This window comes from Lactuca serriola, chromosome 4, assembly GCF_051521515.1.
Source record: "Lactuca serriola cultivar US96UC23 chromosome 4, Lser_US96UC23_V15, whole genome shotgun sequence".
In the NCBI taxonomy this organism is placed as follows: Eukaryota; Viridiplantae; Streptophyta; class Magnoliopsida; order Asterales; family Asteraceae; genus Lactuca; species Lactuca serriola.
In genome coordinates, this window is record NC_136411.1 from 376,309,517 (window position 1) to 376,322,734 (window position 13,218).

General features: G+C 39.2%; 1 protein-coding gene across 1 annotated transcript; it reads right to left on the bottom strand.

The window, feature by feature from the left end:
• Positions 1-6,745: 6,745 nt before the first annotated feature.
• On the bottom strand, positions 6,746-7,706 carry LOC145097741 (zinc finger protein CONSTANS-LIKE 2-like). The gene has a single exon (XM_079035384.1). It carries the CDS (start codon positions 7,655-7,657, stop codon positions 6,836-6,838), a length of 822 nt encoding a protein of 273 aa, XP_078891510.1. The 5' UTR covers positions 7,658-7,706; the 3' UTR covers positions 6,746-6,835.
• Between the last annotated feature and the right edge of the window lie 5,512 nt (positions 7,707-13,218).

Sequence of the window (13,218 nt, forward strand, 5' to 3'; positions counted from 1 at the left end):
GGACCACAAGAGTTTGAGATACCTCATGGATCAGCCGAATCTGAACATGAGGCAGCGTCGATGGTTGGACGTGGTGAAGGACTATGATTGTGAGATCCTTTACCACCCGGGGAAGGCCAATGTGGTGGCCGATGCGCTTAGCCGCAAGGCAGCGCCGATCAGGGACGTTTGCATGAGGATGACCGTGGTGACTCCCCTGTTGGAGCAGATTCGGGAGGCTCAACAAGAGGCTATCAAGGAGGAGCATCGGAAGAGCGAGCGTGTGGTAGGTCAGGTTTCCTCCTTTGACTATGATAGCCGAGGATTATTGACTTTGCACCGTAGGGTATGGGTGCCGTATCACGGGGGTGTGCGCCAGACCTTGATGGAGGAGGCGCACAAGTCCCGATTCTCTATTCATCCCGAGGCGACGAAGATGTATAGGGATCTTCGTCTGGATTACCGGTGGCCCTGCATGAAGCGGGATGTGGCATGGTATGTCGAGCGGTGTTTGACCTGCAGGAAGGTCAAGGCCGAACATCAGAGGCCGCATGGCAAGATGCAGCCGTTGGATATTCCATTGTGGAAATGGGAAGATATCACGATGGATTTTATCACGAAGCTTCCCAGGACCACACGTGGAGTGGATTCGATTTGGGTCATCGTGGATAGATTGACCAAGAGTGCTCACTTCATTCCGATTCAGGAGAGCATATCGGCCGAGAAATTGGCCGACATCTAATTGTGGCACGGCATGGGGTGCCAGTATCGGTGATCTCGGACAGGGATGTGCGTTTTACTTCCAGGTTTTTGAAGAGATTCCATGACGAGTTGGGCACTCGTCTGCATTTTAGCACTGCCTTTCACCCGCAGACGGATGGTCAGAGCGAGCGGACCATCCAGACTCTGGAAGATATGCTGTGGGCGTGCGTGCTAGACTTCGGTGGTAGCTGGGATACCTACCTTCCCCTGGTCGAGTTCTCCTACAACAACAGCTATCACGCGAGTATCGACCGCCCTCCCTTCGAGATGGTGTACGGACGGAGGTGCAGGACCCCTATATGCTGGGGTGAAGTTGGCCAGAGGGTCATGGGGAGCACCGAAGTGGTGCTCAAGACGACCGAGAGGATCCAACAGGTCCGGAGCAGGCTTCAGACTGCTCAGAGTCGGCAGAAAAGTTACGCCGACAAGCGTCGATCCGACTTGGAGTTTCGAGTCGGGGATATGGTTCTCTTGAAGGTGTCGCCTTGGAAAGGCGTCATCCGATTCAGGAAGCGGGGCAAGTTGGGCCCGAGGTTCATCGGACCGTTCAGGGTTGTAGCCCGGGTGGGCAAGGTGGCGTATAGGTTGGATCTGCCAGCCGAGCTCAGCCAGATCCACAGCACTTTCCATGTCTCTCAGCTGCGAAAGTGCTTAGTGGACGATTCAGCGGTAGTGCCGTTGGAGGATATTCAGGTTGATGACAGCCTGAATTACATCGAGCGCCCAGTCGCAATCCTCGACAGGAAGTCGAAGGATTTAAGGAACAAGAGGGTGGAGCTAGTGAAGGTGCAATGGCAGCACCGCAAGGGTTCGGAGTGGACTTGGGAGCTGGTGGACGAGATGATGGAGCACTATCCCGAGCTGTTTCAGGATCGAGCAGCGGACTTCGAGGACGAAGTCTAAAATAAGTGGGGGAGATTTGTAGCACCTTATTCCTGGTATGTATTCGTGGTTATTAAATCTCTTTATTTTGCATATTTAGCCTGGGACTCGGCGAGTTGAGGGACCGACTCGCCGAGTAGAAGCGGGACTAGACGTGGGATTTACTCGATCTACTCGGCGAGTAGGTCCGATGGACTCGGCGAGTAGACCCTCTTTGGACTTAAACCCTAACCCGGGTGTTTGCACCCTATTTAATCGATCTAACCCAGCCTCCACTTCCCTTAGCACTCCCAAAGACCTGTAGAACGAAACCCTAGCCTCCTTTGTGTCCTTGTGGGTGATTGTAAGCATTTGAAGGTGTGTTGGGGCTTGGGAGAAGAAGTAGAAGATTGAAGAGTGCAAGAAGCGAAGGAGATCCGGAATCTACTCTGTGAAAGGCCTCCATTCAGGTAGGAAAGACCCTAACTTGATCTTTAGCTCGTAGTCCCCTTTTTCTCCCTAAGAAAAGAGGTTTTAAGCCCTAAAAACCTAAATCTCTATGTGTTTATGGCTAATGTTCTGCAAGAATTTCGGATGTGGACCTTTTGGACTTCATAGTAGTATAAAGTCTCTGTGGTTGAGGTAGTGGAAGTCCCCAATGAGCATAGGACCTCTTGTATAGCTTGGAAGTGCATGTTTGAGCTCATAGGGCCATGCATGCACGTAAAGTTTACAACTTTACGTGGTAAATGAACCCTAGGACCATGGATCTGGGGTCTGGAAGTGTTGCATGTTCTAGATCTGGCCTATTCAGGAAGTGGGTCGAAGGACTCGACGAGTCCCAAGGTGGAACTCGACGAGTTCTATGAAGATGGTCGTCGACTCGGCGAGTCCTATGAAGATTGCCTGGAACTCGCCGAGTAGTTCTTCAAACTCGACGAGTAATATGAACATCCACAGAACACGAGGGGTTTAAGCGTCAAAGGCTCAACCCTTCGTACCAGTGCACGGAATTAACCGTATAACGTAGTCCCGAAACCCCCAAACCCTCGAATGGGGTGTTTTGGTGTGGATTGGAAGCAAGCAGAGGACCTGCTCGAGGAACTCAGCGAGTTGCTCGCAGGACTCGGCGAGTTGGTACTCGAGTCGGCCCCAAAGTCCCGGATAGCGAGTCAGGGGTGACTCAGTGAGTGAAAGAGGGGCCTGGTGAGTAGGACCGAATCAGTGAGAGATGGACTCGGCGAGTTGCTCTATGGACTCAGCGAGTCCAGTCAACTGGAAGTTGACTTTGACCTGGTCTTTGACTTGGTGAGGGGTAAAAGGGTCATTTTACTCTAAGAACATCTAGTGTGTTTGACTGGTCGTTTTGTGGGAATTACAGTCGAGGGACGTTAGCAGCAGCCGCACTAGACAGCCAGTTCCCACACAGACCAGCAGCCTATTCGAGGTGAGTTACCTTCCAGTAGCGGTGGGTCTACAGCCACAATGCCGGCCCACCAGTAGGAGTTGTATGATAGATGATTGTCTTTGTGATATCATCTAGGTTTGCTACTACCTGATATGTTGTATGCTGGCATGATATGTATATGTGATAGTTGTATAGTTCGGTTGTTAGGACCGAAGAGTAGGTCGGACACCCCAGATACGTCTGACAGTATGTGATGATACGTTTGCATGCTAGCTTGTTATGTTATATGAGATAAAGGTAGTAAGAGGGGACTAGTCCCCGAGGATCGGTTGTTAGGACCGATGGGTAGTCAGCACCCCAGAATGGCTTGACATGGGTAGTCAGTACCCCAGAATGGCTTGACACGGGTAGTCAGCACCCCAGAATGGCTTGACACGGGTAGGGCGGCACCCCAGAACGGCCGTACCGGGTAGTCAGGCACCCCAGAATAGCCTGGCAGTAAGTATGTTATGTGTTTGTATGGTATGTGGTACGATGGGGGAACTCACTAAGCTTTGTGCTTACAGTTTTCAGTTTTGGTTTCAGGTACCTCCTCAGCTAGGGGAAAGGAGCCGGCGCGGTAGCAGCATGTCACACACACACTCTCCGGTTTCCGCATTTACGAGATTTCCTGGGATTTATACTCTGATATTATGATGATTGTATGATTTGATTCTTAGACATGGCTTACGTTTTGTTATGGTTTGACCAATCAATGTTTTTAACAATTAATGTTTCTCTAAAGTAATGTTTTTAAAATGAAATTTTTGGACGTGAAATTTGGGTCGTTACAATTGAACTCCCCATTCTATTAAATCCTAATCATTTTTCCACAATGGAGATTTTGAGTTTAATGAGATTAAACTCTCCATTAAATTCTCATTGGAGATAGCCTAGTATCGTTCATAAAGTCGTGTGCACATATGGAATCCATTACTCGTTTAATGGTTTAACACTATAATGCTTATTAATATATTTACATACAAATATTCACAAACACGTATACGTACACATATACCACAACTCATTCATGTATATAAGTATACATATACAAATATAAACTCATCACAAGTTGGTGAAAAGTATAAACATTACAATGTTAAACCATAAAACGAGTACTTGATCACGAAGGTGCACACGACTTTATGAAGGATATTAATAGCTATAAGTTGGTGAAAATATAGATAATCATGTATAATAGAGGTGTGAGTAAAACGAAGTGAAAAAAAACGACGCTTGGTGCCCGAAAAATCGAAAATAAGAAAAATCCGTAGTTAATTAGCTATAGTTTTTTTTTTTTTTTTTTTTTAATTTTTCAAGCGCTAAACGTCGTTTTTTTTTTTTTTTTTTGCTTCTCTTTTTTCACACTTTTATTGTACATGATTATATATATATTCACCAACTTATAGTTATTAATATCGTTCATAAAGTCATGTGCACCTTCAGGATCGCTTACACATTTAATGTTTTAATATTGTAATACTTATTAATATTTGCGATTTTTGATACGCGTACATGTAGACACATACACATATGTACTTACATACACAATCAAATACATACACATGTATACACATACACATACACATTCAAATACACACATATACATACATATACATACACACATACACATATACACATACATTTAGAGACGCACCTACATACACGTACATACACATACATACATAGATACATAAATACATACATACACATACAAATATACATATTTCCCTTTGTTATAATCATTTTTCATTATTTATAAATTAAACATAGATTATTTCACCTTATTGATGTGTTAAGCGTAGTTTTTTTTCGTTTTATCGTTTGTTTGTGTGTTAAACACATTTGTTACAATTATTATAGATTATTATGATGGTTATAAATATTATTATTAATAGTAGTATTAGTATGACTTTTAATTGTTCGTGTCTTAAATATATAAGAAAAATAATCCAAAAAAAATATTTTATAAGAGTCAAATCAATGGCGAAATCAGAAACTTTTGTAAGGGGTAGCACAAAAATAATCCTCGATAAAAGATAAAAAGATATATTTTTTTTAAATTATAATTTCTTTAATAACAAACTACGACAAAAGTCTTATCTTTCAAAATTGTGTTTCCTGTATTAAATGAAGATTACCAATATCAAAACTTGGTTGGATAGGTTATGGTTGATGTCTTTTTACTTCACTACTTTCAATCACTACTACCAACATCCAATGGTATTTAAAAAAAAATCCAATTAAACCCTACAAGCATTATTAAAGACTTAAAATCCACAATTAAAAATTTAAACCTAATATCACTAACAACATAACAACTAATTGGCTAATTAGGTTTTCAATTTAAACAACTAAAATGAATTAAAACATAAAGAATTAAAAATGAAAAATTAGATAATACTTGTTTCATGACGAGTCCGTAAATGAGCAAGCAGCCAAATGGGAGAAGAATCTTTATTGCCAACAAAAAGTTATCGTCAAGAGGCCGCATGTAGGAGACGATCAAACGAAACAGAAGAAATATCGTCAATTCTTTTCCTCTTGTATTTGCATTTAATGGGCTACGTTACCAACGGGCTTGAATGTAATACTTAACTTTTGAATGTAATTCACGAAGGAAGAAAGCTGCGGCCTTTCTTTTAATAATTGCATATTTGCATTTATGTATAAACAAATTTTCTTTAACATTTCTATGGATTAACTGAGGGGTAGCACGTGCTACCCCTACCAACTAGGTGATTCCGCCGGTGAGTCAAATAATGAAAAATAATAATAATGGGAGTAATAATAATAATAATGGTAATTATAAATCCGCTGGTATTTCGTAGCCATTTTCGTCCGTCGCTAGTTAGCTACAGAGCATTTGTAGCTATTCCATTACTATAATAGGGCGTCTCATTCTACAGCTAATCTGTAGCGATTCCGTAGGTAATTAGTTACGAAAATTTTTCGTTGCTATTTTCTATAGGAAAACCCCCTATTTTCTAGTACTGCACTACAAGATGTAGTTTAAAAGAATCGAACTCCTAACCTCACGCTCCACATGAGTATAAAACTCAGTGCATCAATCCAGCTAGGCTAGATATCACATGCTAGTATCCATTAGTTACTTCTCGCGTTTTACGTTTTAATTTTGACGTTTCGATTTTCACTGCCCCTTGATATACTTGTCATCGGGGACAATAGTTGTATAGTATGATTTGATTATATACAAGAAGCAAAAAAGCCAACTTCAAAGTTAAGATCATCTTAATTTAAATATTAATTTGGTAATTAAACTAATTTAATTACGAGTAATTCTTTAAATATTTCGTTAACATTTTTGGTTTTAAATGGGTAACCCGGATTCAATCTATCAATTTAATAGTTTGGGTTGGGAAAAACATAAATAGGTCATCCTCATAGCAACCATTAACCTAATATGTTGAGATGGTTAGAAATTTTGACCAATTTAATTAAATAGGTTGGGTTTGATTGAAAAGTCATGATGCTCTATAAAGGCTTAATTAAGAAATGCTAGGTTATTAATTGAGTAAAATGTGGATGATCTTGAATTGTGTTGATTTTTGCTCAAGATCTACCATAAGGCAGATTGCAAAGGCTAGAGTTTGATCTGTTTAAATGTCATCTCTCAAGTTCACCCTTACTTCATCCAAAAATAGTTATCTACAAGCTTGATACATAATAACCATATACCAAAATCAAAATTGGAAATAGCATGTTTCTATATAAATAAATAACCTTTATTTAGGATGCCATACAATATTTACATATAACCATTTTTCACATTGTAAATGACGGGACAATGCAGTGTCCACCTTCTGTCGCTAGATTCGTGGAGAAAATTTGCTCCACCTTAACACCGACATTAGTTCTTTTAGCAAAACGACCTTTGATCCTAGGCCTTATTTCAGCATATGCTTTCCTAGACTCGTACCTTATTCTTTTCTCAAATTTTCTTCTCTTTTTCTTCTCCATGTACCTGAGGACTCTCGCCTTTCTGTCTATGGGTGCCGGAATTTGGACACAAGTGTAGCCATAGCCACCGTTTGAGGCCTCGTATTCCATTGCTAATTCCAGCTTCGGATGCTGGAAACCGTGGAGGTGCTTCTTTGTCTCTCCAGACTGAACCGGCACTATACTATCACCATCACCACCTCCGTAGGTATACTGCCGGATATTATGATCATCACTGAATAGAGAGTCTTGACAAGAATTATACTCAACAAGCTCCAAGTAATCGTCTCCATTAAATAAACACCCGTTCATTTCACCGTTTTGGTTTTCATTTCCGAACTGCAGCCACGATGCTGCTTCGTTTTCTTCATCTTCATTATCTATGGCGTCCTTTGATTCTTGTGACAAAAACCCGCCATGATCAGCTCCTACGCCAGTTATAGACCTTGCGTCAGAAGTTTGATGCTCATCGATCAACCCTGAAATGGGTATAACCGGGACACGGTGGTGGCGTCCGGCAAGAGGATTTGCGGAATGAATAACTGCATCACATGTTGCACAGAGGTAAGCCAAATCCGCCCTGCAGAAAATTGTGGTAGGGCTGAAACGACATATGTCGCATAAAGTACTCGTGTCGTTCTTTAGCATATTTGTTGATTTTCTCTTGTGTTTGCTATGTTTTCAGTTTGGTGTTTGAGTTCCCTTTTGTTAGAACAGTAGCGCGCCACGAGGTGGGGTGAAGAATTCATGAGCTGACACGTGGAGATGAAGTTGTGGATGGCAGATTAGGTGTTGTGGTTGTGGGGTTCTAGGCCGTGGGTCAAGCTGTCTGCTGACTCAAATTGTTATACCATATATGACTGTAAGTGAGTTTGCAGCCATGTATCCCATATTAGATGGCCTGGTGTGGCACGTGATGAGTACATGGGATTTGAAAAGCTTGATAGTGTCATGTCATCCTTTGCACTAGTAGTTTTCGGTCCCCGGTTTACAACCACTCATTCGATGTATTGATCTATGAGTGGTTAGCCGTCTACTACCACAGAGAAAATAAATAAATAAAAAGTAGTATATTTAATACGGCAAATAACTTAAAATCACTTTTAAGTTTGGCCCAAAACCGTTTTAAGCATCCTATTTTTTTTTCTCTAAACAAGCCCATGCTTTCAAAAAAACTGTTGTCATTGATTTATTCAGTTACCATTGGTTACGATACTATTGAAAGATGATATTTGCAACACACATCTATCTCTCTCTCTCTCTCTCTCTCTCTCTCTCTCTCTCTCTCTCTCTCTCTCTCTCTCTCTCTCTCTCTCTCTCTCTCTCTCTCTCTCTATATATATATATATATATATATATATATATATATATATATATATATATATATATATAAATATATATGGTTTACAAGATGGTGAAGAAAATGAGGTAAGTTACGACTTATTGTCTAAAGTTTCTATATTTTTACGATATGGAAAAAACAAATTCAACGGTTACTATCACCTATTTTGTTGTATAATATAATTTTATTTGTTATGATTCTTATTGTTAGTTTTCGATTTTTATAATTAGGACGTTTGTCTTGTTACTAAAGTTCATTTTTCTGAAAAATCATTTATCGGATCGTCAATAAGACCAATAGAATATCGACTTCCACAATTATGTGAGGAGTCTTCGGAACATGATATCGTTAGTTGACTTCAAATTAGTTTAAAGTGGTTTCTGACATTATTTTGTAGTTTGCATTTTTTTTCCGGTTTTCAAATTTCATATCATACTCCTATGTTGTTTTTATATGTTATTTGAAAGTATAAACCGGATTAAGCATTTTATAAGAGTTTTTAGACATATTTATGGTTCAAGTATATTAAATTTATGAAATCACATAGTACATTTATGTTTTTTGTCCTTACAGGGAAACACATTATTGTTCGGGTACCATAAACCAAAGGGTCTTACTAAGTTTGTCTATATGAGTGGTTTTATGAACCAATAAGTTGACAATATTGAGTTTCAACTCTACATTGAATAATATTTGAGTTTTTGAGTTTTAAATTGATTGTGTTCTTTATTTTATGTTATGTATGCAACACAATTATAGATATTATTTTAGGACATGAAAGATAATTGGGTAGATTTATCATGTACATTGCTAATATAGGATCAAATGAAAGAAATGTGTTATAAAACAAAGTAAAATCAATGTATTGTTTATACATTTGTCAATCTGTCCACCGAACATGTTTGACACTAATTATTATATGTTCGTACCGGTTAATAGGGTGTTCATCAACTATAACTTTCGGGTTTCAAATAGTTCAGGTTAGGTAGTTTGGATTTTTTCAAAAAATTATTAACCGATAACCAAATTGTATTCAAATCGGGTATTCGGGTTTGGATAATTTGGGTACTAGGTGGGGTACGGGTTAGTTGGGTATTGCCCGAAAAAATTACTAACCATTTTTAGTAAAAAATATTCAGCATATTAGGGATCAATTATGTAACTATACTTTAATTGATTAACAAAAAAATGAGTAGTAATGCATTGAACAATTTAAAAACATGTTCCGCCAGGTCTAATATTTTAAATGAATACAAGTTTTTTTTAGCACCAAATTGATTGTAAAATGAATTACAAATACTTCAACTTTCTCTACTCTATCCTCGTTTGCGCAGACAATTTATCTTGCTTATGTAGAATTAGAAGTCCTCCTTCATGTTATTACGGTAGAAATAAAGAGCTATTGGGAAGAAGATATTTCATTCCTCTAAGGATCCGACTCCGTGTATACATACATAAAAATATAAGGAGAGCTAAATAAAGAATCAATCTTCTATTTACAGACAAGATAAATATAATAAAGAAGTTGTTACATCCCAAAAATCATAGAAATTTAATTTTTTCAAAAACAACTCATTAACAATAAAGTGTTTACAAAACCATTGTTTCTAAGTATAATCATAATCATAGTATCCCAAGATCAAATATCATAAAAATAAGAAGATGTACACGATCATGCATTCGCCTTGCCACGGTCATCTGAAGTACCTGATAACAATAAACTAAAATCGTAAGTCAAAACTTAGTGAGTTCCCCCAAAGTACCACCACACAACAAAACAATCAACAGCATGCAAATATAAGCCTTCAACTGAACTGGACCGCCTCACAGGGCCTACAACCTATCTAGACCGCTCTCTGGACCTTTGGCCTGACTGGACTGCCTCGCAGGGCCTACAACCTATCCGGACCGCCTTTCGTATCTTGGCCTTCGGTACAAAGCAGGACTGCCTCAACTTTTCCACATTATGTCGACATATACAACAAATAAACATAAACACATATCTAGCAAATACATGTAATCATACATATCTACAAATATGTCATATAACTAGCATAACATCATCCTATATACCATGATATATAACCTAGTAGGCCAACATTGGTACCTTCGACCCACAAGTATAGTGAGGAAAACTCACCTCTTACTGAAAAATATCTATGAACAGGACACAGCTCTGAATGTCAACTCAAACGATTACATATTCATCAAATAATAACCAATCTCAGTTATCACTCAAAATACCCAAATTACCCTTAGGCCAGAGTGAGAGGACGATCCAGACTCTCGAAGATATGTTGCGCGCTTGTGTATTGGATTTTGGCGGTAGTTGAGATATGTATCTTCCGTTGGTGGAACTTTCGTATAACAACAGTTATCACGCCAGTGTAGATTGACCTCCCTTTGAGATGCTCTACGGGAGGAAGTGTAGGACCCCAATCTGTTGGGGCGAGGTCAGTCAAAGAGTCATGAGGAGTACTGAGGTAGTTCTCAAGAAAACTGAGAGGATTCAGCAGGTCCGGAGCAGGCTCCAGACTGCTCAGAGTCAGCAGAAAAGCTCTTCCGACAAGCACTATTCAGACTTGGAGTTTCAGGTGGGCGACATGGCCCCAGGTACATCGGTCCATTCAGGGTTTTGGCTCGAGTGGGCCAGGTTGTTTATCATTTGGATCTTCCAGTAGAGCTCAGCCAGATCCACAACATTTTTCATGTCTCCCAGCTGCGGAAGTGCTTAGTGGATGACTCTGCAGTTGTTCCTTATGAGGATATATAGGTGGACGACTGCCTGAACTACATCGAGAGGCTGGTAGCCATTCTCGACATGAAGAAGAAAGAGCAGAGGAACAAGAGGGTAATTGTGACAACCGTCAAATTCAAGTCAAAGTCAAATTCAACAAGTCAAATTCAAACCGGTCAATCTTGTATAATACTTTTATGATTAAAAGTTATTCTATAAAAACATACATTTGTATGTCAAGAATTCGAGTGTCGGTAAATCTATGTGTTTATCAATGTGAAACCCTAAGAAGGGAGTAAAACGCATCAAAACATGACTATGAACCCTTTTGGGGACTTAAAATAATCATAAACAAAGTATAACGGGGTCTACGGACCTTGCATTGCAAGATTATTCAATGAAAATGGCTAAAAGTGAATCTCTCTCAAATCTCTCCCAATCTCTCCCAAATCTCTCTCAAAACCTCTCTCAACTTTTTATAGTCATCCGGGTCATCCCAACCCTTAACTTGGCCAAAAATCACTCAAAACGAGAAGTTATATTGAAAAATAGCCATTTAGGGCTGAAACCCTCTAAAGAACCGAACCCTCTTAGAGGGAACCTCCCATAGGAAGCGAAACTGTCAGAAGCGAAGCCCCCTGCGAACCGAACCTGACCTTCGGGCCCGAGCCTCCACCTTTGGTCCCTTCACCTGCCTTCGGTCCCTACTCCTCCCTTCTCTCGGTTCTCATCTCCTAAGGGTCGAACTTCACAGGTTCGCTTCCTTCTCCCGGTTTTCAACTGCTTTCGCCTCCTAAGCCCGTTTTTGACAGGATTTTTTCAACAAATTCATATTTTTACCAATTTAAACTCCCAGAACTCATATTTTATTTATTTCTCAAGTATTTATTAATTTAAAATCATTATTTTATATTAAGAGGATAATTACCCCACAAGTGGGTCAAGTGTGCCCACTTGCCTTCCATGTGTCACCCTCTCACTTGCCACCTTATCCACATCACACACATCACTTCAAACTCACAACTTGCTCCAGAAACTCCCCTATATAAAGGAATCCCTGCATATTTTCTTGATTCACTTGATCATTCCCATACTTTTACACCTTTCTTACCACACAAAGAAACTTATTTTCTCTCAAACTTCCAGCCACTTTTGGAAGTGTTCTTGGGCTATTACTTCACTTTTTGGTAAGTATTTCCTATAAACTCAAGTGTTATTCCATGTTTTCATAACATCCTTGAATCATCTACACACATTCTAACGGCAAAGAATCGTTCTTAGGATCATCCAAGCTTTTACATGTTCATCAAGTGTTCTTGACTTGATACTCCTCGTCTTGACCTTCCACTCTTCCAAGAATCACTAAAGGTGAGTTCATACCCCTACATTTTCAAGATTTCTTTAGTTTTCAGGGGGGGAATACAAGTTAAAACACCAAAACATATTTGAAACTTAACTTAACAGCTTACAACAGAAAAGTTGTGACCCGTTCACGAACTGTTTTACCCAACTTAAACTTAATATTTTTCAAAACTGTTTAATATGAAAATAGTTCAGGTTTATAACTTTAAAATTACAACTTGCACATCTCCTTACGATTTTCCAACAATTTTTGGTGATTTTTACAAAACTGCCTATCACTGGAGCACCGAAACCGAACCAGGTTGTAAAAATGAACATTTTCACACAGGTTTGAGACCACCAAAAATTATAAGAAAATTTGTGAACATAGTAGACTCTATTTCCAAACTCTCTGAGTTTACTGATTTATTTTTCGACGTACGATGATTTTTCGATAAATAATCTAAAACAGCGACAGTTAGGAGTTAAAATGTTAAAACAAGTTTAAGGGTTATTCACACCTTGTAACATGTTGAGCAAGGTGTGTAAGGTTTTATACTTAGCATTTTCAATGTAATTTTATTGAAATACAAAGTCATGCATAGCAAGGTTCCATTTAGTACATAAAACATTTTGATAAAACTATAATAGGTATAGTTTGGTCACCTTAAACGGTAATACTATCGATTTATAAAGCGAGTATTTTATTACAAACTACGTGAACATGTTAAGGGCTAAATTTGTGAGACATTCATCTTCGGGGTACTCTTTATTACTACATAAAAGTCC